Source organism: Opisthocomus hoazin, chromosome 1, assembly GCF_030867145.1.
Source record: "Opisthocomus hoazin isolate bOpiHoa1 chromosome 1, bOpiHoa1.hap1, whole genome shotgun sequence".
NCBI classification, from domain to species: domain Eukaryota; kingdom Metazoa; phylum Chordata; class Aves; order Opisthocomiformes; family Opisthocomidae; genus Opisthocomus; species Opisthocomus hoazin.
In genome coordinates, this window is record NC_134414.1 from 132585277 (window position 1) to 132610425 (window position 25149).

The 25149-nt window shown below is 41.8% G+C and overlaps 1 protein-coding gene across 1 annotated transcript in view; it reads right to left on the reverse strand.

The window, feature by feature from the left end:
* Window positions 1–7345: 7345 nt before the first annotated feature.
* The window catches only part of F5 (coagulation factor V), a 35871-nt gene continuing 18067 nt past the window's right edge, over window positions 7346–25149 (reverse strand). Inside the window, exons 13-25 of the mRNA XM_075436548.1 lie at window positions 22874–24806; window positions 20811–20976; window positions 19102–19338; window positions 18431–18641; window positions 17250–17429; window positions 15490–15606; window positions 14967–15038; window positions 13782–13876; window positions 12423–12578; window positions 11438–11582; window positions 11132–11280; window positions 10177–10359; window positions 7346–9387 (exon numbers count right to left, since the gene is read on the reverse strand). Of these exons, the coding sequence (XP_075292663.1) occupies window positions 9199–9387; window positions 10177–10359; window positions 11132–11280; window positions 11438–11582; window positions 12423–12578; window positions 13782–13876; window positions 14967–15038; window positions 15490–15606; window positions 17250–17429; window positions 18431–18641; window positions 19102–19338; window positions 20811–20976; window positions 22874–24806 (3833 nt within the window). The 3' untranslated portion in view covers window positions 7346–9198. The remainder of the gene's footprint in view (window positions 9388–10176; window positions 10360–11131; window positions 11281–11437; window positions 11583–12422; window positions 12579–13781; window positions 13877–14966; window positions 15039–15489; window positions 15607–17249; window positions 17430–18430; window positions 18642–19101; window positions 19339–20810; window positions 20977–22873; window positions 24807–25149) is intronic.

Here is a 25149-nt window from a genome sequence, read left to right on the forward strand (position 1 = left end):
TTCTGCTCTGTTTGCAGGTTTATTAGAAAAAAAGGAAAAAAAAAGATGACAATTGCCATTTCACCACTCTTCGACTTGAAGCAAAACTCTAAACAGAAAAAAAGCAGCTCGTTAATACTGGCGTCCATCTCAGCCATTTGCAAGGAACTGCTGACCTCTTAAAATACACGGTTAGAGTGAAATGAGCCGAAACCACGACTGATAAACAAGTTGCCATGGAGAAGCAGGCAGAAATGCACGGTCCCCTCTCGCTTAGCTCTTCCCAGCCCCCCTGATCTGCTGGCACGAGTCTCAGTAGCAGGTAATAAAAGGATACGGCCTGCTAGCATGAGGTGCAGTGCATCGTCCTACCGATCCAGGTCACCGCTTCACGCCAAGAAGAGGCGGGAGGAAGGAGTAAAACCTTGGAGTTCCCATGGCGCGCCCTGCCTAGGGGCAGCAGCTCCCACAGCTTCCACACTTCTCACGGGATCTGATGGGTGGCCTTGGTCCTTTCCAAAACAGCAGTCCAGAGTTGTGCCACTGGAGCTCAACTGCTGTTCCCAGGGTATTGGCTGGGGGGGAAGGAGTTGTCTCAGCTCAACCCATTTCCTTGAAGCGATACACAGGCAGGCAGGCAGGCAACCTAGATTTCTCCTCCAAAAACTGCGTAAGAAAAAGAACCTGCAAAGTTTTGATTTAAGTACTCCAGGTTTTCTCAGGGTTTCTTTTGTTCTCAAAAGAACTCAACTTATTTTGTTTTCACAGAACATTTTCAGACTTTGGGAACAAGATCAAATTTTATTCCCTGAATTTTTGCTTCTATCTTTCCTTCTCTAACCTTCCTCCTCATTTTCTCTCTCCATCTCGCCACTCTACTAGAAAAAGGTAAAGTTAAATGTGTTTGATAGTAAAGAAAAACCTCAAAACTTCCAATATTTTTTTCCAAGATAGAAGACGTAAGCTGTGAAAAGTAGGGTTTCTCATACTTTCTTTCCTATATCTCGCCTGCTCCCTTCCTCTCCCAACAAGCACACACCTTTTTCAGTGGAAAAAAGGAGTAACAGGAAGTTTAAAAATAAAGAAATAGGAACAGGGGAAAAATTCCTCCCCTTCAACTGTAATGGTTTTCATTCCAAAACTAAAATAACATTACAATTTATGTTAGCATTAAACAATGACTGGTTTCATCCCAAAGTTATGTGTTTGTTCATTTCTAGCTTCCCAGATAGGTGATGTGAAGAGTGTTTTGAAAATCACTGCGTTCCACACAGGATGAAACCATTTTCCAGAGACAATCATTCTCTTACCAGAAAGATTTGACCAATTTGAGTGATTGCTCGTGTTCTGAATGCTCCCACATAAATAATATTACATGGAAATGGTTATAAAACCTTTCAAGATCGTAACAGTCAGTGCAAGTCTGCCAGAGAGGTACCACCGGCACATGTGTGATCTGGACCAACTGAGCGACAGTTGCCGTGTGGATGCGCTGTGTGATGGCTGCCCTTCACAGCACAGCTCTCGCTCCTACATCTGAACATTTCCCAGTGAATAACGCTTTACACAACAACATAGCTCATGCAGTAGTATTGGACAAAACCCTTCTGTGCCACGTTACTTGACCACCCAGAATTGCCCTCAGAGCTTATGAGTTTCCTCAAACCACCTTTGTATCAGAGGCCTCACCTTCGTACAGCTCGGGGCTGTGGTACAGTAGAAGGCTGTCTCGCTGGCCAGGGGACATGCCAGCTGTGTTTTCCTGCTCCTCTGTTGCACAAGGGGAGCTTGAAACTGGTCTGTACCTGCCCAGAACTCTTCAGCTTTTCAGATCAATCTCAGAAGGTGCTGCTGGCACTTCAGAAGAAAAGGACCGCACCAAGCTCTTCAGCAGGGCACTATTGCTGGTATCCTTAGTGCTAATGACTAAGAATGCCTTTTTTTTTTTTCGGAATCTAGGGTGGAATCACCCTTAGAGGATGCTTTATTCGGCATGAGATCCAAGCATCTCATCTAAATGCACACGTCAGTCTCAGAGTCAACAACATTTTAAGGTCACATCTTATCCACACCATAAACTCTGACAGGTTTCACCCAAAAATGCACCAGAGGGGAGTACTGTTAACCAGTTCTGGCCTGCAGTTTGTTTTGGAGGAATTTATAAAATATACATGCAAGAAACATTTTTTTAAAGTCTTGCCAAGTTGTTTGGAGAAAAGCTTCTGTAAGTTAAAATCTTCTTGCACTCTTGTGAAGCCGTTCTTCAGAGTGCTCTGTCAGTATGTGAGAGCACTCAGGTGGTACAGATATCTCAGAAACTCTCCAGGAGGAGGGAGCAAAACAGATTTGTCTTTTGCTGAGCATGGAAGGAACAAAGGTACATAAATGTGAGAAAAGGCAGCAACCCATTTCTTTGTTTTTATGATTTTGGCTATTGTAATTAATTTGGGGAAGTAGACTTTATTAGCTAGTATATGTGTTGAAATGCAACAGAAATAATGAGAACAAAAAAAAGCCAAATTATTTCTGAAATTAAGCATGAGTAGTTTAGAACAAACATTTTAGAAAAATGTTTAGAAAAAACATTTGCTACAAATGAGTAGCTATTTGTAAGAACAGAAGACTAGATACAACCCTGAAGGTCTGTGTCTTCTAGTTCTCCCTCTGACTGGTCCCTTCAGAATTTGGGGCCTCTGAACAGGAGACTTACAAATATTATGCAGCCATGAAGAGTTAGTTTAAAAGCTCTGGCATTGACTACTTTATTCAGATAGTATGCCTTCATTTCCATTACTTCCTATTCTCCTAGGGTTTGTTAGTTTCACATCTCGAGATGTCACATGTTGAGTAGATATGAACCCAAATTCCAGAGGACAGCCCTTTCCTGCAAGCACAGACCATGTGTTTCCCTGGCGTAACAAAACCAATGGAACAAGGCAATTTCGCTGGAGGGAAAATTACACATGTTATTACACAGTGTTCACCCATATCGGGACCGCAACTAGTAAACTACTGTTTTTAAAAAAGCCTTAAGACAGACAACAGAATTGACTCCGCTTCTGGATCCCTTCTACTTAATTCCTTTAAAATTTCTTCCCATTTTCAAAAAATAAAGATGCATAAATTCTGCTAGGATATGCTTTGAATACCACAGTGGGGTTTTTTTTTGGAACCATCTGGAGCCATTCTGGCTTTTTGAGAGCAAGAAAACCCTCAGGGGCACATTGTAATTTTGCATTTTAGAGAGCTGAAGGGAGAGGCGGCAGTCATTGTCATAAATATATTGCTTTAATCTGAGCAATTTCCCCTGACCTGTAAGAAAAGGTCCCTTCCTAAAAGAATGCAACAGCTCTTCTCTGTAGCATGGACAGAGCACATCTTCTGCTTCTATTTTAAAATACGCAACCTGGAAGTCCAAGATATTTTGGTACGCTAGTTCAACATGCATTCATCTTATTTTTAATTTTTCTGAAACTTCACTGCCGTTTACCTGTAGTTCATGCCTTGACGTCCACGCATTCCACCACGAATCTCCTTCAGCACTGCCTTCGTCACCTCTGGTTCCATACTCGCTAGGTCTTGTGTTCAACAGGACTGGTAAACCAAGTAGGTCCTGAGAGCTGTGCATGGGGGGGGAAAAAGCAGCACCACAGTTTACTGGAACACAGCTGATAGAGAAGCCAGTGTGAAATCTGAGCTATCAAGACCTGCAGAACCCTGAGGACAAACAGCAGCCATGTCTGCAAAGTACAGGAGTCATTAGGAGACAGGTTGCTGTCGAAAGCCTCTGGCAGAGAACTTCCCTTGCCCTCCACACACTGTAGCAGGCTTGGCATTTGACACAGTGCAGGCTGAAGCACACAGCCGTTAGAAATAAGGCATTTATGGCTGAATTTGTGCAGTCACTTGCCACAGGATATCAGATTAACTCTTGGTCTAAGATGGATCGTGCTGCACAGCACTATACATTTCCATTACGGACAAAACATTTTAAAAAAATTTTGCAGTCAGCTACATTGGAAAAAAATGGAGAAGTCACTGAAGTCTGCCACAAATGGAGACACTGGTGAACAAATTTTCATGGGAAGCGCCAAAAGAGAGCACAATAGCAGGTATTACAGAGAAAAGCAAGCAATGGATCAAGCAGACTTAGAAGAAACATACCCCATACTTTTATCAGATGTAGAAACACATAGGTCGATCTGAATTGGTGCTTTTAGATGTGTCTAGGTCACAGTGGCCTTAATACAGTATTGCTCCCATCAGGAACGGTGTTACAGTTGTGCCCAGGCACCCTGAGAATGATCCCTTGGCCTGTTTTGGAGAGGGCTGTGCAAACATTCAAGAAGATGGAGTCCCTACCTGAGGGAGATTATTGTAATTAAAGCATGATGCAAGTACTGGGTGTAACAAACAAACGGAAAATGGGGCACAGTAATGATAGGAAAGTGCAGGTGGATAAACTGGTTAGGAGGTACAGGTAGCGTGAATAAACATAACAAAACAAAATATAGGAACAAGAGCAAGAAGAGAAATATTTAATGCTGATTAGGTGGAATGACTGACTCATACCAAACGGCAATTGGTCACCCCAGGACAATGTTGCATCTGATTTCTATGGCGCTAACTAGTAACATGTTAGTAAACAGTCCTCCCTAGCACATATATGGGCATGGACACAGCCTTTACCTTTCTCCCTCAGGTATGTGTGCAAAAAATCTTTTCCCATCATGAAAGGTATCTCATGAGCATCAGTGCTTGTGAAGTTGCAATCCCCCTTTTTGCCGCTTAGCACAGTCCTAAACTTCTGACCAACCCACCAGCGTCCATGGCCATTTCAGGGCGTGCTGGAGGGCGCTCAAAAGGTTGGATATTTGTCTGGAGTCCTGACCCGATTCCTACTTCATGCTTTTTCTGTACAGTTCTCCTGGCACTTCACATGGCCATACTTTAGCCATGCTGCTCACTGGTGTCTCTGACACGTAAAGCGCCCCAAAGCCCAGATTCACCTTTGCATCTATTTCGATGCACAGCTCAGGAGGTTTCTGAGAGAGTGAACACAGAAGCACGATCTGCATTGTCTTTAAACCTTGGGTAATATGCAGCTTTATGTCTCCATTACACTTTGCTATGCCAGCAGTGCGGAGGCAGCCACCCAGTTTGCAAACTCCTGGAAACCTTGGTGAAGGTGAGCTGGCTCAGCTTCAGTCCAGCTACTTCTGCAGCACAGGCATTATGATCAGAACTGCCAGCAGAAACAACGGCAAAAACGGAGGTTGCATCTACTCTACAAGCAGGAGGTGTGCTCACTGATTCCTGTAAGCCTGCCTGAATCAGCTTTAGACTTTCCGGGGCGGTCTGTACAAACCTGTCTGAATAGTGGGCTAACGCGTCAGGGTCTGAAGAACCCACTGCGGTGCTGCTGTCAGTAGCTGCCTTGGAGCTGCTCAACTCTCTGTACACGTACTTCCACCTCACTTCCAATCCAAGCGCTGGCACAGCCAGTTTCACAACTTCTGCGTGAAGGAGTACAGCCACTGCCTCTGGAAAGCACAGGGACACCTAGAGAGGAAAGCATGGGACTTCGTGCACAGCCGTCCCCTGCAGATGGTCAGCTTTGGGCACCCTGAGGCCTCCTGGAAGCTGGAACGAGCGTTAGAGGGCAGCGACTCCATTGCAACGCTGCTGGAGGCTAAAAGCAGTTAACTTTGGACCTGTGGATCAAAAGGCCGGTGTGAAGGCATCCACCCACGTTTGTGAGCGAAGAAATTATTGGCCAGATGTGAATGCTCTGAACTCTGGCACCACGTTTCTCCCTCAGTCCGAAAGAGCTTGTGTTTGCTAACCTTCCCGCTGTGATACGCATCTCTATTCTTTAGTCTGAGAGAGCTGCAGGAATTCTTGCTCCCCTTGTGTACTTCGCAAATAACTTCAGCATACACAGGATTTCATTCTGTAGTGTGTAAAAGGTGGCGCATGTCTGACTTTTTAACTACAAATGTCTGAAAGCATTGGCAGATTCAATCTAAGCTGGTTGCTTCACAAAATTGATAGAAGTTCTTGGTTTTCCAGTGTTCTGCAGGCTCACTAAACACAGCTTAGCTTCCGCTTGGCAGATCCGGTGCAGATATGCTTTCACTTCTTTGCTCTAAACGTGGACCAAGAATTTGACCCCTCATTTGCTTTTGGAAACACTTTGTGTACTTGGTCTGGCTGGGATGGACTTAATTTTCATCATAGCAGCTGGCATAGTGTCATGCTTTGGGTTTGTAACTAAACCAGTCTTGATAACGCGCTGATGTTTTGGCCATTGCTGAACAGTGTTTGCACAGTGTTCAAGGCCTTTTTTTTTTCCCCACTCTGCCCCACCAGCGAGCAGGCTGGGGGTGCACAAGTCTGGGAAAGGACGCAGCCGGGACAGCTGACCCAAGGGTTATCCCAGACCATATGATATTGTGCTCGGCGAGAAAAGCTCAGGGAAAGGAGAAGGAGGAAGGGGGGATGCCCAGAGTTACAGTGTTTGTCTTCCCAAGTAACTGTCAGGTGTGCCGAGGCCCTGCTTGCCAGGATGTGGCTGAACACCTGCGTGCTGATGGCAAGGGGGGAGTGAATTCCTTGTTTCACTTTGCTTGTACATGTAGCTTTGCGTCACTTATTAAACTGCCTTTATATCAAAGCACAAATTTTTCTTGCTTTTGTCCTTCCAGTTCTCTCCCCCAGCCTGCTAGGGGCAAGCGAGCAAGTGACTGACTGGGAGTTTAGCTGCCAGCTGGGGTCAAGCCACCACAGTCCTTTTTGGCACCCAGCATGGGGCAATAGGACTTACAGATAACAACATCATAGCTGTTAGTTGGCAGGGTCCTGTGCTTGCTTGCCTTACTCTGTATTAGAGCCTGGTGCTTGTTAGTGGCTGCTTTGGACATTTGCTGTTTATTGTAGCAATTTCCATCTTACTCTGTGGTGCCAGGGAACATTTTGTTAAGAGCAATGGCCACGTGCCTGGGCTGGCACAGGGCCCAGGCACCACTGCTGTTCCTGTACTGGACATACTGGAACACGAGTGTTAGGGAGTTAATTTCCATCGTAGCAGCCCGCAGAGTGTTGTGTTTTGGATTTGTGACTGAAAGGGTATTGACAATACACTGGTGCTTTAGCTGCTACTGAACAGTGTTTGCACAGCGTCAAGGCCTTTTATTTTTCCCTCTCGGCCCTGCCCCTGAGCGGGCTGAGGGTGGACAACAGGTTGGGCAGGGGACGCAACCTGGACAGCCGATCCCAGCTGACCAAAGTCCTATCCATCAGCAAGAAGAAGCAGAATCTCCAACGCATAAAATTAATACAGATGTACCGAGTCATGTGCCTGCAATCAATTTTGCAGTTGTCTAATTAGAGTTTATTTTATATATATACAGTTCCTTGTAATTACATGTGTAGAACCTGTAAGATGATGGCTGCCTTAAACATAAATTGTTTAGCACTTATCGCACAAAAGAGTGGTTCTGCTGAAGTTAGCAAGTATTTATTATCTGTTTTCTAGGGTAAAATCTGACTCCAAAGTTTAAGTTTTTTCTTTTTTTTCAGTGAACAGGGCTTGTATTGCAATTTCATGGCTGTATGAAACACAAATAAATTAAGCACCATTACAAAATATTAAGAAACTGATCTTTTAAGATGAAGCAATTATTCATACAGTTTCACCATTTGAAATTAATTCTAATTAGCACTGAAAATCCCCATTAAGCTGAAGATTTTACTTTCGTGATGCAAAATTTCACTAATTGTTGCCAAAGAGGTACTACTGTCAAGGCAAATATACAAAATAAAATGTTTTTATGCTACAATATTATCTTTATTTTCCAGTGGAAAAAGACAACAGTTTGTGACATAGTAAAAAAACCCAAAAGAAAACATTTGTTTAAGTTTTTATACTTTGTTCCCACTCCAGTTCTATACATTCATTTTGAAATGCATGGTCCATAAGACACAAGGATTGAAAAACTACTGAAATAGCTTGGATAATACCACACAAAGACAAACTACTTTGAAGTCCACCCTGATGAAGGGTACCTAGTGTGATAAGTGGAAGTTCTGCAGTTAAACAATTTACAGGACAGAAGCCAAAAATGCTACTGAAAGCTTAGCTAAAAGTCTGCTGGAATAACAAGTTCATGAACTGCGTATGTATTTTCACTAGATCTAGTCATCCTGGGAAAAAAATCCATGTATGCTGTGTGCACAAGAGTAGTTTCATTAATGAAAACACTGTCAGGGCTAAATGGTAAGGAAGATGCAGATGCTTCTGTTACCCAGTTTCATCTAACCCTCCTCTGCCACCACCCGGTTGTATTCTCACCGAACACTTACGGTTCTCAATGCCTTCCTATTCAAGGGAGCTCCCCCTCCCATGGTCTAAAAGTTTATATGGGACTGAATGTCAGGAGTTCCCAATTCTCACTCGGGTTCTACTGTTGCTGTTCCATCATCTACCATAATCCAGGTTAAATCACTTCCCTTCTCTTTTTTGGGAAGGAAAGGTATTGCTGACCACCCCTCCCCTTGCCAGGGCACTCAAGGTGAATTGTTATGTGAATTCCACAGCATTTCAGGTGTGCTGGATATCTAAGAACCAAATCAGTAACACGAACCCACATTCTCTGAGAAGGGGCTGCATACGCCTCAATGCTGGGGTGCATTCTACCTTTGCCACAGGGCAGATTAGAGACATGTGGCGGTGAGGCCACCCCTACAATCATTTCTTAGCAAGGCACTGCTGGAATGCAGCACCACAGCTCCGTATCTGCATCGGTTTTCCCTCTCAGCCCTATGTACTAAGAACATCCACCTGTAGCTTTCTATTCCTCCTCTGTGCTGCAGAAGCATTACCAAATGGCAATGCTTCTGCAGTCAGGGCTCAGGATTAAGGCCTGAGTCTCCATCCCCAGGGATTTAAAACTTAAAATTAAGTGAAAAGTAAGACAGAGTACTGATTAGAATGAAGAAGTGATATACAAATCAGAAGGGACTGTTATTTCTTCCCAGAGAAAAGAAGCTGTTTTCTGAAGTGTGTATTTGTAGGAATGAAGCATCTGCCAGAGAAATCTCAATTCTTGCTGGCAAAACATTAAGGTCCTTTGAGGAAGCATATAGCCGAACTACCAAGTATGATTGTTTTAAGGGTTTTTAAAAAAATTGTTGTTCTGCATGACAACTGCCGAAAGGTTAAGGGCTCCCAGAGCTGTCAGTCCTTTTCACAGCCAGGGCCCCACCAAAATCACAGCCATAGAGTTCTACCCGAAGGGCAATACCATGATACCATGTTCTCGGAACAATGCGGATAAACCTGGACAGGATGGGTGGATTAAAGAAATGCTTGACCTGCCCGTTGCTGTTTTCATTCCCCAAGAAAACCTGCAAATACACAAAACACAAAATTAGTTAAAAGGCAGCCCTTCAAAAAAACCCACTTTTTCTTCTGAAAATGGTTCCAAGCTGTTGCATTAGCCATCCAGGGTTGATGGACTGGTTTATTTCTGATTTTACATCAGATCACAGCCAGTTTCTTCCTAAAACGCTGGGTCAAAGCTAGTTCAGGCCAGAAATATCTGAGTCTGAACGAATTAAACAGCCTCTGTTTCCATTCACACCATGAAATTTCCCATTCTAATTTGGACAGACTGAAAAAAGAAACTTCCCTTACTTTACCTCTGCTAATAGCCCTTGCAGGTTAGGTTGGTGTACGGCGATATGGGCAACAACACAAAATACTGTCTCCACTCTACGGGTGTCTGGAGCTCTCCAGCTCTGTTATGGCAAAACTGCTCACTAACATTAATTTCACTACAAAATCAAGGTAGAAATAAAAAGCTGGAAAGAGGCCATGGGAAATCCATTTTGTTCATTCAAATTAAACGCCCTCATGCATTCAAATTAAATGTCCTCCTCTACAAATAGTGTTAGCTCCTTTTATCACAGCGGTGACGGCATTCTCTACAGATTTGGAGTTCTTTCCTTTTGTTGCTGTTAATGACTACGATCAAAATGAGATGGATATTATGACATTATCTGTCGTAACCCCAGCTCCCTAAACATTTTAAAATCCTGTGAGAATATCTCTTTGGCTGGGTAGCCTTTGGGCCTTGACTGTGCTCAGCATATAAAACCAAGCGATGATACAATTGTCTGAGCTGAGGATGATACCTTTGCCACTGAACTTGAACCATCTGTATAGGATTTCCACTCTGAGCCTTGGTCGCTGTATAGGATAACATAGGTTTTCACGAAGTTTTCAGCAGATATGGACTTGACCCCCTGGGTAGCAATAGCAGTTATCTTCTTAATTGTGAGGAGATCAATTTGCAGCCACTGTTGGTTGTTGTTCAACTACAATTGATAAAAAGGGTTGTCTATTAGCAAACATGTCTATATCTTTATTTGCTTAAGTGATAAATGCTGTTTAAAGCTAGTTAAAATTGCATTAAAATGCACTAAAACTGTATCAAAGAAGTGCAGAAGAGTAAAGCTGAGGCAAAAGCCACAAGCATTCTTGGTGGTCCATACAACTAACTTCTTCACTGCAGGTGGTGTATTTGGCATTTTAAGATTTCCACATTCATTTTCAGTACATAATGAAAAATAACACAGATTTATCTCCAGTATTAAAATGCAATACATGATACTAATACAGAATGCTGATACAAAACAGTAGCTTGCAGCAAATCTCAAGGTGCTCTGTAAAGAAATGCAGCTCCATTTTGAAGACACAGAAGCTCACCTGCCTTGCTGAAGCCATTAAGCTGCACTGCCCATAAACCCACGCAGGAAGGGTTTCTTCAACCCCTTGGAGAAAAATATTCAATGGGTATTCATCTCCTGAAATTAAAAGGACTGTTTCTGCAGGGAGTGCTGCAGGCTCTGGTCCAGGGGACACCATCCATCTCTCAAAATATGATTTCATTGATGTTGCCAGCAGTTCAACAAATTTTCTACTGGAACAGTTGAACTGGCTTCTTCCCAAAGGATGGCTAAAGAGCTGTGAAGTAACCCTATCATGCTTGGCACTGTACACAGCATGCAGGAAGTGCATCAGCACACAGGCAGCACAAATTTATTAATGGTAGCTGCCTTGCTGTCATCCCTATTTTTCACTTGTTACCTTGGCCCGCCAGGCATTCATCTTTCCTTTCTGATTGATACGAGCAAGTGAAGCGTCCCACGTGTTAAACCAGGATGTCTTCACAGATGAGGCTTTTATCTGGGTATTCTTGATCTCTCCATTTTCCATTCCAAGTGGCAAAGAGCAACCTGTTAAGAGAAGCAGCGTGTTATCTCCAGTTCATCCAAGCAACAATACCCTAAGCAACAATGTTGGAATTGAGAACACCCACAATTTCAGCTTCATTTCATGTATTAGGTAAAACATTTGCCAGAAAGGAAGCACCAGCACACAACCCATTCTTACCATCTACTTCACAGCCCAGAAGCTCCATGCGAAGGGTAGGCCTGTTGTAGGCCTCGGTTGGGTAGACTCTGATGAACCTAGCAATAATAGGGGGATCAATGATGTTCTCTTTTATCCCATATGCATCGGAATTACCTTCAAAAATCTATTTAAAAAAAAGAAAAAAATTCCACATACAGTTAATTTAATGCAAACACAATTTTGGATGCTGAAACCCTGCTCTGTTTGAAAAATAGTCTTCTTTATGCCATTAGTCCCGTCCACAGTGACGGAGCACCCTATGCTGCAGGGCAACTTGAAATATTTCACGGCCCTATCTTAGCATATTTGGAAGCATCTGAAGGCCTCAGCCCAAACAAGCAACCCATTTCTATGCACTGTATAAGTCTATAGTAAAGAGGCAAAAGGAAAGGTAGGAGTCGACAGGTTTTCAGTTTGGGAGTTGCACCATAGAAACCGCAGGGGCAACTGAACGGAGCTGTAATACGTAGGGCTGGAGTGGTTGGGCATAAAGTGATCCTCTTCTGGGGTACAACCACGCTTATTACACAGGCCTTCTGCAGGCAGTTCAGGCAGCGTAACATCCAGCTGTTGTGACAGGAGGAAGGGAGGGACAAGAAGGAGATCTAATCACAAATGAGGGAGGGCCTGATTTTTAGTTCGGTTTCCTGCTTGCTTCAAAAAAGCTGACATAGGCTTAGCAAATAAAAGTAGGAAGAGATGCTAGTGAGAAAGCCACGCTATATAGTCAAGGTCACAGGGCCAATCTAGACTGCAGTCTAGGTGGTTCCTCAATTTACAATTTGTCTTCTGGTCTGAATTTTATTAGGTTGGTAAACACCCTTTGGGGCCTCAAGCTGTATTATTAAGTCTCTGAAGGCCATAATTTTTTCCACTATCTCTTAACATAAAATAGAACTGTCACCTCACTGCATCATCCAATGATGCTACCTAGGTTGTTGCAACCCCTATGGCATGTACAGACCTTTTGTGCTGGAGAGCTGTCTCCCTTGAAGGTGCTCCATTTCCGTTTGTCTTTGCTGTAAACAATAAAGAACTTCTGGACATACAAGGACTTTAAAAACTGCTTGGCTCCCTGTGTCTGTATCCCGGTTATCAGAACTTGTCTTTGAAAGTCCACCTAGGAACAGCAAACAGTGTTTATAAAGCCAGTATTGCACAGTGAAATCCATTTTGTTCTATGGCATCTGCACAATAGCTTTGAGACGTGCATTTTAAAACCCACAACACTAACACTCTCAGGAGGAATACAAGCAGACACCAGAGTCCAAATTAATTTTTCCTCTCTCATTTCATTTGTATATTTATTTGTGTGTGCATTTAATTTCAGAGACCATTTTACAGTGTTTAGCGCAGCACCACGAAGACACCTCAAAAATATCTTTGTCTCCATGCTAGGCAGAACTCCACTATCCTCATTTTACAGATAGGTGAAAGGACTATAGAGAAATTCAAAGCTCACATTTTCATAAGCTGCCTCTAGTTTTGGATACCCAGGCTGAGAAAAGGGATATGACATTCTGAAGTGCTGAAAAGCCACCATTCCTGCTGATATCAGATCCAAAAACTTATTATTTTCAGTTCCACATCAGATCCCCCAACCTTCTCCTCCTAATTCACCTCCACCAACTTGCTAGCATGTCAAATGTTAGCAAGCCAGACATAACAGCCACTAGTTTGAGTCTGCCTTTTCTTCCAACTGCCAATCTTAGTGAGATTGTAAAAAATCTACTACCTTTCTTAAATTCAGGTGTCAGTTGGCTATCTGGTGCTAAAGTGATTGCAATGGAAGAAGGTGGAAGAAGTGAGGTGACTGAATGATATAGTGCTTGAAGCCATAATTATAAACTTAATTTCCCTGTGAAGTCACACTGTGCTATGTCAAATTGGACACAGACAAACAAACAAGCAACAAACAAAAAAAACCCTGCCTATCTGAAGGAATGCTTGAGAGCATCACACTTCAAACGACCACCCAACAAACATACATAAATATAAATATGTACTGCTAGGTAGACAGAAAAAAGTAATGGAAAAAATATTCCATTTGCCTACAAAACAGTTACAGTCTAAATTGTGAGGGTAACTGTCCAGTCAAGGGGCCCTCAACAGCAGTAGAGATGAGGTTACTCCAGGGGAGGTGGACAGTTTATCGTATGACCAGCAAAGCCTGCTGCATCTTTTCAGTTTTCCCCAGCAGCCTTCTCAGCAAGAACAAGAGCAGCTTGACCTTTTGAAACAAGTTGCAGGAAAATCACAACACAGGGTTGTATGGCCATACCCAGGCGCAGTGATGGTCAGAAACAATTTGTACCAACTATACCTGGATCCAAGGGAGTTCTTCTGTTTCCATTGTAGTGCTCCAAGCATTGTATGTTCCAGAATAGTTTAATCGGGCTAACTTAGGTTCCCAATAGTCTAGACAGAAAACATGAATAGAGCAAGAATTTAAAGAGAGGTGCTGAAAAAAACCATGGAGGCTGTAGCTAGCTACTGATGTTGAGCGCTTCAGTTCTTTTCCAGTCCCTCTTGGGAAAAAACCCCGACCAATAAACTCTAAAACCATAATCTAGGATAATTTGGACATGGTCAGCAACTGGAAGCCAGCTGTTACCCTCCAAAGTTTTATAGTTGGCAGAATGGCTTTAAAAATAACAACCTTTTATGTAATGTACTGTCTACCGATTTGGAACCAGGGTCTAGAGTTTGCTAAACAAGTTTGGCCGCCAGCAGGATCAGACACAAAATGTGCTCTACGTTCATGGCAGAGAGATTCCCTCTGCATAAGGGGGTTTCCATGTTAACAAGCGATATGAAATATATATGACAACACAGCTTTCAAGCCTTCATAACACTGCACTGGGAAATGAAGAAAGAAAATTAAATCCACATAAAAATCAGTTTCCCAAATAAGTAATTTATTTGTTATTTCAAAGGAAAAGATGTGCGTTCCTGCATGTGTGTGTAACCTGTATACCTTGATTTGCCAATGTCCATATAAAATTCTATCAATTTCTCTATCAAATGATCCCATTTTTATACCAGAAATAAACTTGATAAATTAAAGACTCTACCATTGCTCTGGATGCCAGGTTCCCAAATCTTTCATAACAGATACACTTTATCCTTTCCCATCTCATACCATGTGCAAGTCAAAAGCTTTTTGAACACTTGCTGTTGATTTTCAAGCAGGGAACCCAAAGGACAAAAAGATAAAGCTAGATTTGTTCCAGGTCATCCAGCAGGCCATGGACAGAGGACTCCCAAACTCTCAGGCTTGTGATACTGACAGTAGACCTGTGATGCTGTCAAAATACAGTGACTATGGCTATCTAGTACAGCTCACAGTCTCTGCTTGTAGCACCGGAGAGCTTTTTAACCTGACAGTTGATTCACTGCTGAATTGATCTTATATGACATAGCATGAGATGCCAAAAGAATACAGAACTGCAATACTTTGATAGTGATTTTCAGGAGCATGCCTGGACCTTTTCAAGTATTAACTCACCTACATGATGTGAAGCGTTGATTTGTGAATCGAGTATAACTCCACTTGCTAGACCCATTGGAATCCTACACTCTAAAGAGAGCACAGTAAGTTTGTTAAAGAAAAGGAGGCATATTCCAATATATTTCCTGGTGGAACCTCCTAAGACAACATCACTCAGAACAATTCTTAGTAATACTGTAACATCACCATTCTCTTCCCAGAGAAGGACAAGTTAATCTCTGCAATTTCTCTCCACAGGTTAATCCACTGGTCACTGTGAGGAAACCTCAAATTCAGAGCTAGTATGCTAAAGGAATAAAGCTAGTATGCTAAATAATTCAAAGCTAGTATGCTAAAGGCTAAACATTTTTTCTTCTAGAAGAAATTTACAGTAAGCACTCCACCTTCTCCTTTAAAGCACAGAGAATCTGCTTTGGGTTTGTGCAGAACAATCTCCCAAACTTATTTTTAGTGATCCTGAAAGGGTAGAGATGACTTTACAGCTTTACTCGCTCAGCCAAAAACCACCTTATTTCAGTACCTTTTTCTATAACCAAATAGGATGCCTGCATTCCTGCTTGCTGATATTCCCCCACTTCAGTGTCTAAAAGCCACCAGCCAGGTCTCTGTGGTTTCATTTCAATTGTTCTAAATGAGCCTTGAAAAAAAACGGAAGAGAAACATTTCAGAAACGTTAGCATCATAAGGTTGGCATTAGCGAGGCTGAATGTTAAACCAAAGATCATCCTATGACTTAATCCAGAAAAATTAAATAACCTGCTACACATCTCAGAGAGCACAATAACTACCACCATCTCAATAATTTTTTTCTTAGCAAGCAATTTCCAGCTGGAGATTGAGATTGGAAGTAAGTGACCAGATCAAAACCTAACCTTCGCTGCTGGTGCAAAGCACAAAATCTTGGATGCCTGTATGTAACAACAGATATCTGCGTGTGAAGTAGTACAGTGCTGAGCCATGTAATGAATGCTTTTATTACATAATATAGGGATGTTAATTCTATGGTGCTGGTTATAGTTCTTACTCCTGCTGCCTCAGTGTGTTGTTCAACTAATGTAAGGGATGGATGTAAAGAAGCCAAAAGTAGATGTGGAAGAATCAAATGTATGGGCCCTCCCCTCACTGCATGCCACCGGAGTATGAAGGACTGAGGGGGAAGCAGACATGGTTTAGGCTGTTTACTGCACTTTTTAGAAAGCACAGTACATGCTTCATTGCTTTTCTTATATTCCTAGTTAATACAGGCATGATAATTCTCATACCCATTTAAACAAAAACATATGTAGATGTCACAGTGAAAAACATCACCTTAAAAAGCTTAAATAGTGACTAAGCCATCTAATGTTCACTAAAATAAACTCCTATTATTCCAAGCCAATCCCATTACTTTGATATCTCCCCCCCCCCCTTTTTTTTTTTAAACACTTGTAGCTGGCAATACAGGCTTCAGAAGTGCTGTTATTGCACACTCACACTGCTGACAGCGATGGGAACAGAAGTATATCCTGTGGCCTTTAGGCCTTTGAATGCTTTTAGGTTATTTGCTTTCTCCCTGGACATAAGAATTCTCCTAGGGCTTGCGTTTGTTCTTTCTCTGCTGTATCACGCTCATCTTGTCAATACAAAAATAAACCCTCACAATACTGAGCCAGATACCAATAGTCTTTCCCAGCAAACATCAGCAAGATTTCAGTGGTATTGAAGCCTGGGGACGCACGAACAGGAGGGCTGCACTACTGTACGTTTGTCATTTCATGAGGAATTGGTGGCTGACACTATCCTACTGACTTCATTTTTCCAATACTGACCTTTACTGCTGAGCACCTTCCAAAGCCAAGCCCAGCGCTATGAGCTACTTTGCAGATAGGAAAAGAGAGAGGCAATAAAGGAGAGAAACCCACTCATGTATCTGGTGAATGGCAAAGAAAGTGCAGAACAGAAGGCAGTGCTGCAGACCATACTGCTGTTCAGTTTCCGTATATATTCCTTCTCATCTGAGAGGAAGACATTTGTCCAAGCACTGAAGTTCTGTCTGTAACTTTACTCCCATTCCCAGTTTTAAAGGACAGCAATGTTATCTTTATTTCCCGCCTCTCACAGCGTTAAGTGATGTGTAGAGCAATGATTTTTCCTTCTGACCATCACAGGCAAATGAACTGTCAATGCTCTCAAACTCTTTCTTACTGTGCCCAAAGCCAACTCCTGTTCACCTTTACATTGGTATGATGATGACAGACTGCAACGATTGCCCTGTAGAACTTACTCTGTTCTGATACTTACCTGGAAGCAGTGTGTATGTACCAAGCTGATGCTTTGGCTCTCCTTGTTCTATGAAGGTCTGTCCATGAAAATGAACAACGTGAATGTCTTTTGGCCCACCCATATTCAGCAAGTGCCATCGGACCAGTTCACCTTCATACATCCGCAAGCCTTGCAAATTGTAGGTAATCCCATTAATGGCTGGGGAAAAAAAAATTGTTAGTAAGGGAAACCACTCACAAAACAGGTCTCAAAGTGCTAGAACGTAGTTATTAAAATGAGTAAAGTATTTAATGAAGTAATGCATTTGTGAAAAACACCATTTTTTCCAATTCAAAGTGCTACACATTTATAGTCTATGCACATCAATCCAGGGACCTCACCAGAGGATTCAAGCACAGTTTGCTTGCAACACACGGCAGCCGGGAGAACAAAGAGGTGTGAGAGATGAAGTGTCAGATGGGAACATCAGTCTCCCAAAAGAAAGGACAGCTATCCAAAACATGTTCTGCAGCTTACATTTCCACAGCCATAAAGTCACAACTGACATCTTCAATTAATAACCAATTTTATAGACCACATTTTCAAAAGGCAGATTCCACCTCTTAACATGACTTTTTCAAACATGATCGCTGACAGCACACAAGCATCAGATTTTCAGACGCAGAGTTTCAATACTGACCATTATTTCAGAGAGAAAAAAAGGATTACCTTTGAACAGTCAGGCACTTACTTAACTCTACATGACTAAAATCTCAGTATCCAGAGAGGTATGTGAAGTGCTGTTCTGCAGCTGCTTTGAATTTCTCAGTAGAGCTAGTTGAGTCTTATAGTATTTTTAATTTTTTTTTTTATTTTTTTAAAGCTTTCAAGGTATTAGCTTCTTACTGAAAAGAGGGGTTTTTTTTTGTTTGTTTGTTTTTTTTAAATATGGGGGTAGATGTGAGTGAGAGAAGTTTTCTGTTGAAAATTTCACTTTAATATGTCCTTTCTTCATTTTAATAACAAATTTCCAGTCAATGCTAATCTTTACCTATAAAACTATGACTATTACGGCTACAATGGAGAAAAACCAAACCACATTCACATAATTAATGTGTAGGATTTATGCATGTTCAAAGACACAGCGAGCTGAGATACCTCCCCCAACACCTTTCTCTCTACCCCGATAAACTGAATACTTCGCAAAATGAATTAAGTACCATAGAATTTGTGGCACTGCTGCACTCCTTGGGTTTTCTCAGTACAAGGCCTTCTAGAACGTTTGTCAAAGTACCAGCTTTTCTCTTCATCAAAGACCATAAAAAGCAAGAAAAAGTCTCGGGTCGATCTTTTGCTGTTGTCCAATGTACTGAAGGTTCCTTTTTGACAAATCAGTATTGGCCCAATCAAACCAGAGTGAATGTCTTTCTCCTAAAAGGTAATAAAGATGTCAAAAAACCACAGCATTGTATAGAAATGCATCAAGCCCTAAAAATTTATAGACAGAGGCTGGAATTGCCATTGCCTTGTATCTTTACTTTCCCCTGCTCAATATCCCAAAGTGTTCCCCAATTTGAATTCTTCAACAGGTTATATCTTCTTTTAACTGAGTGTAAGAGATGAAATGTCAGATGCGAACATCAGGCCCAAAAGAAAGGACAGCTATCCAAATTGTGCTCTGCAGCTCGCATTTCTACAGCCATATAACAACATCATTTGGAGATATTCAAAACCTGGCTGGACACGGTACTGGACAACTTACTCCATCTGACCCTGCGAGAGTTGGGGGTGGTGGACTAGATGATCTCTAGTAATCCCTTCCAACATAAATGTGTCTGTGATTCTGTGCTCAACCCCAGCAACAGTACCATTTGTATCTTGGTTTCCTTACCAGATTTATATCGGAGTAGTAGATCCAGGACCGACAAGCTGCTCCTGGCTGCACAGGTCCTGATCGTCTGTTTGCAGACCATACGTATATGTAACTGTTATTTGGCTGAATTTTGTCATCTTCCTTAAACCAAGGAGTAGATTCATCATCATAAATGCTTCCCTCAGAGGATTTTTCATACAGGAGTCCATGAGCATGGAGAGAATATGGTCTGGATGCCAGATTCTTAAAATGAACCTAAAAAAAAAAAAAGAATAGATTCTGTTCAGCAAATTCAGGCCTAAACAAAAGTCCTCACACAATGCATTCCCATGACCTCAAACCAGGGTCAAGATTTGTATAATGATTACAGTCTACGTTGTGCATGGCAAATGGGCAGGGATAGCTTTTGACATCTCCATGCAGAGTCAGCCTCTTTGATGCAGGTAGTTAATTAAAAAGTAGAAAGCATGAGTCTTATTCCCTGTCTCCCACTGAGTCTATGTTCCTAGGACTTTTACTGCTGCCCTTCACACCTGGACACACTTAGTTACAGCAAGCAGGAAGATGGGGAGGTTCTACCTGTTACGCTTTGCTGCACAGTCGCACTAAAGAAGGGCACAAAACAGTAACGCTAGACCTCTGTATGTATCACTCACTGAAATCAGCGCTTCTGGCTTGTCCCAGAGAAGCATGAGGATAGGGAGATTACGCTTCTACCTCTCCTTGGAGAATGATGCTCCCTAGCTAAAATAGACTCTTCTCATACTTCTGTTTTTAAATGCAGCTCAACGTGTTCCTGTTGCACACCACTCCTACTGAAACAAGCAGAAAGCAGTGAGATCTACTCTCCCCATCTGAGCCCATCCCTGTGTGTTGGGAGACTGGATGAAGCAGGATGAGAGAAGGGAAACTCCACAGCAGTTTGCTTCCTACTGCAAATATAGCACTGTATCACCAGGGATGCAGTTCCTCTCCATCCTTGTTATTTGTATTAGAACTAACCAACACATTTACAGCAAAAGTTTTCAGAGGAAAATACACTTTTGGACAAATATGTATTTTAATCTTGAATACAAATTTACTAATTTATTAAAAAAAACAAAAAAAGAAGCTCCCTTCACATATAACAAGTAGTATTTTCAGTGCAATCTGCGTTTAAAAAAAATTTTTTTTTTTTTAATGTTACACTTAACATTAAAAAATGTTAACTTACTCGACAGGACGAGAGGAAATGGCCTCAAGTTGCGTCAGGGAGGTTTAGATTGGATATTAGGAAAAATTTTTTTTACTGAAAGAGTGGTCAGGCGTTGGAATAGTTGAGTCACCATCCCTGGAGATGTTCAAAAAACGTGTAGATGTGGCACTTCAGGACATGGTTTAGCAGGCACAGTGGTGTTTGGTTGACGGTTGGACTTGATGGTCTTAAGAGGTCTTTTCAACCTTAATGATTCTAAATCTCATTTTACATTAGACTGATGAGCCAGTATTTAATGTTGGGAAACATAAGAGAAACAGAAGTGAATTTACCATAGATAGGAGAGAAGAAGGATGCGTTTCAAAGAAACACACCACTGTGCTTGTATGTCCACACTGCAGTTCCTAGCTTTGAAAACTGTTTCCCCATCATCACATGTTAAAAACCTGTGGTATTTTTAGACCCATTCTATGTCACACTAAGATTGCCACATGAGTCTTATCCTGCACACATATTCAAAACATTGACCTACCAGGATAACATCGTCCACTTCAGCCCGGATAACTGGGCCCAGGATGCCAAGGTGTTCTTTATATTCGTCTTCATCTTGAAGAGTTGTAAAGGTACTGTCTGTATAGCTTCGGAAAATCACCTTATACGTGGTGCCGTCTTTACAGGGTTTGTCATTCATCATTGCACTGAAAGGAAATCCCCAATTAAAAACCCAGACAGTGAATCAGAAATAATAGCTCTGATGAAATCTGAGAACTCGTATAGCAGGATCATTTTAGAATATAAAGAAAAAACACACAAATAAATGTCAGATGATTCTGAAAATCATGACTTGCAATGTTTAAGCAATTCTAGTTCTACAGCTGTATATGAGATCCTTCAAAGATTTGGTCAGCTATCACTGAAAAACTCCAGCTAGACTCTGAAACCCACCTGAGCTCTATTTTCCTTTTTTACCATTAGTCTTAATAATCTGAATCAGAGCTCAGAGCGTAGTGAGCCCACCACCTATACCCTACTGTCTCACAGATGTACCTTCTCTGGAAAGGTACAGGAACATATTTGACATCTGATTATATCTGCATTTAGCAACACTGAGCTGGTAAGAAAAAATAAGCTTTTAGGCATTCAAACCATTCTTCAGATCTCAAATAGAAGCACTGAAATGCTATTACTCTGACAAAACTTATTATCATTCCCTATTACCTTGCTTCATTATCAATTCCGCAAAAACCAGAAACTTAACTAAAGTCATCTAGGAGGAAGAAAGGCTAGTTTCTAGCTCTTCACACAGACGGTATATGCCGTGGGCTCTGTTAACTTCACTGGAACTCTGCACCTTGCACCAGCTGAGGATGAACCTCACAGCAGAGATCTATACAGACTCCGAGCATATGGATTTCTTTATTTTGCAAGTGTGCAAATAAACTGTCTGTGGTTTCTGCTATTTTTGCAAGCACCATTTATACGGACTGAGATAAGGCAGGAGTAAACCTGGAGAATACTGAGAAAGTGAGGGAAAAAAATATCAATCAAGTAAAGTGGAAATTAAATTTGAGAAATAATACATGTTTGGAGTTTAATTTTGTATAATGAAAATTTTCTTGCTCTTGTTCTTGCTGCTTTTGATAAAAGCCTGAAGTTGTGGCAGTTCTGGTCTTGTTCATTTCAAGGGCCACAAAGTCCAGGTTTTTGATGAAAAGTGACTAGGAACTCTGCACAATGTAGGGTGAGCACTGATCCTAATTTGTGCAAATTAAGAAATGAATTTTCAGTACAGAGTTTCTCTCAGTCACATATACTCTTTGTTGTGGCATAGTGGCCAGTCTTTCCTGTCAAAATGTAAGAAAACCCCTCAACATTAGGGTTTGTGATCCAGTCAGCTTCTGATTTCTCTAAACAGTAGGAACAGCAATGCAATGATTCATGCAGCTTTATTTTTACTTGAAGGCAGTCACCAGTGTGGTTAACGACTTTGCCTCTTTCACGTATTTTTCAGTACTGCAGCCTTGTGAAGTTGGAAAGTGCTACTATCCCATTTTACATCAAAGAACTGAGACACCAGAACTACTTCTTGCTAGAGCTAGAAACTGTGATTTCATCCTGCCTATAAGCAAATCCTGTCTATATTAGATCAGTTAGTCCATTAAATTCCTGGAAAGACTTTGTACAAGGAGGTCTCTATCCTGTCTCTAATACAGAATCCAAGAACTCAGGGAGGAAGTAAAACAGGTCATTCAAGTGTAACAAAAACAACTGGAAGTTTCCCTCTTGACCTCTCACAGTGGATTTTTCAACTCCTCTTTTAACGAGTGTTTCTAGTGAGTCTACAAAAGGTGGTTAAGAAAAAAAGGAGGGTGGGGGAAGAAGAGTTCTTAGTTGTGTCACTCTTGATTAAAGTAATTTCTCTCTATGATATTCTAGGGGGGTCCCAGCCTCCCATGGAAAATTCTTAGGGTTCTGCAACCGAAATGTTGGAAATCACATTGCACATTACAGATACTCTTATCAGCATGTGAATCAATATGCTGCTAGTACATATCAGGATGGTGTGCAAAATGAAAGCAAATGATTTAGCCAAACCTTTTTTTATATCCTGCATAGTTCCAGCAGACCTCTTCAGCTGCAATATAGTATCTCCTCTCATTCCCTTTGCTACGCAGGTAATGTTCAGCAATGTTTTCTGGGTTGCGCTGTTCATTGATATTCACTTTTGGGTCCATCATGTATGGGTCATCAAAGCTCACATAATGGTACTCGTATTCGCCACCTGATGTTTCCTCGCTGTAAGATCCTTCCATAAAGTATTCATAGTCTCCATTTTCTTGGGGAAGTCCAATTGTGATCGATGGCTTAAGGTGCCGTGGGGTTATCGTGTAATTTAGCGACTCTCCATGCCTGGATCTACTCAGATTCGCTGTATAGTTGGCCTCTCTGGGTGCCCCTGTAGTGTTAGTGCAACACGGTGGTGTCGTGTGGTTGGTCTCACCCAGAAACAACACACGGCCAAACCCTGCCATAGAATTGGGGATATTTTGGGGCTTTTTACTCCTTGGACTCAGCAAGTGGGTCATTTTTGGATATTCCTTTTTCTTCCTTCGGATCTTGATGACAGTTCCAGATGTACTCAAAGTATCATTCTTGTTCCCCTTCTTTCCTGTCGGAGTTGGGTGCATGTGTCTCCCTTTCCGTTTTTCTCTCATTAGATGTGAGAACCCTTGATACTTCTTCATATGATTCTTATTTATGAATGCTGTACCATTTCTGCCACGTCGATTTAATTTACCACCAACAGATTTATCTAAATTTGCCTCTAATCCCAGACTCCCCTTTGCAGACACCAAATTCCATTCCTCATCTGTCATTTTAGATGAATATTTCTCAGCCCTGGGCAATGATGCTTCTCGTAAGTTCTTCACAAGTGCAGGGCTGGAATTAGGGCTTATATTGCTTAATGTATGATCTAAAGAATAAGTGTCTGCCTGTTCACCTTTGGATAGCTTGGGTTCAGAGAGGCTGGATGCATTAGACCCATCTCCTACAATGAGGTCCAAAGCAAGCGTCAAGTTAATTGCACGCAGGGTATTTTCCATCTTGGTTTTCTCCTCTTCCAGGTCATCATCATAATCATTTGGAAGCTCAGCAGTTCCCACCACGGCTATATCAGATGTATTCTCTGCATGATGCACAGAGTGAGGTGCACTTGCCATGTCCAAAAATGAGACATTTTTATTTCGTACATGATTTAGAAGGTCATTCATCTTTTGGACAGAGTAAAACTTAATGGCCAGTGAGTTTCGCCTTTTCCTTTTACTGTTGATGTTATAATTTCCTCTTCCTGTGCTTTCTTCTTGCTGCTTTTCTGAAAAAAATTTACTGTCCTTTCCATCAGCTGTAAGCTCTTCTGCAACATTCATTTGGCCTTCCCCATTGCTCAGCAAGTGTTCACCTACAGACATGTTACCATGATCTATTTCATAACTGCTTTGGCTCCTATTCTCAAATACCAAGCCAGCCTTCCCTTCACTAGTGCTAGCTAAAATTAAGTCCTCTTCTGCTGTGACTGATGCATGATTTGACTGGAATGTTTCAGCGTCGACTGGGGGAAGAGGAGTGATACGAGTTTCTAAGAACTTATAGGTGTTTGTGGATTCACTACTATTTATAGCTGTCAGACCTGAGGCAGCTGCTACCTCAGAACTCACAGCATCAGTGTCGTCATACTGTTCCCAGGCCAGTGCCGTAAGGTTTTGTTTGTCTTCATCACCTGTTGCCTTCCTTGAGCTTCGGATGGAGTAAAAGGAAGCCAGGTAATCCTGATAATCCGAATCCTCCTTATCTTCTTCTTGCACATCCTCAGCTGAAGCATCAACAGCCTTTTTGTCCGTCTTGGTGTACGTGAAATCCACAACATCAAATGTGTAATCTTCCTCATAGTCACATCTGGCATCTCTGAATCTCAGCCTCATGCCATAACTCATTTCTGGTGTCCCCCAGGATGCTAAAAGCCAAGTGCCTGCAATTGAAATAAAAGAGTTTTTCTAATATGCAGTAGATAGACATTGCATATCATGTAAGTGGTTAGGGCAAGTTAGTGGGTTTGTTTCTACAGCACCTGCTATAGCAGAGTGCTAATCTTCATCTGGGATTCCCATGAGCTCTCATTGCAATGCTCTTATTGCAAAAATAATTAATAAATGTAAATAAATAATAGCACATACAAATAAATACATCTAAGAGCTGGAGCTCTTCTCCACAGATTAAGGTGTACCTAAGACCTGAGTCCAACCACAACCCATGAAAGAGATGGATATTAAAAAGAAACAATACAAAGGATCCTATGTTTAGATCTGGATCTA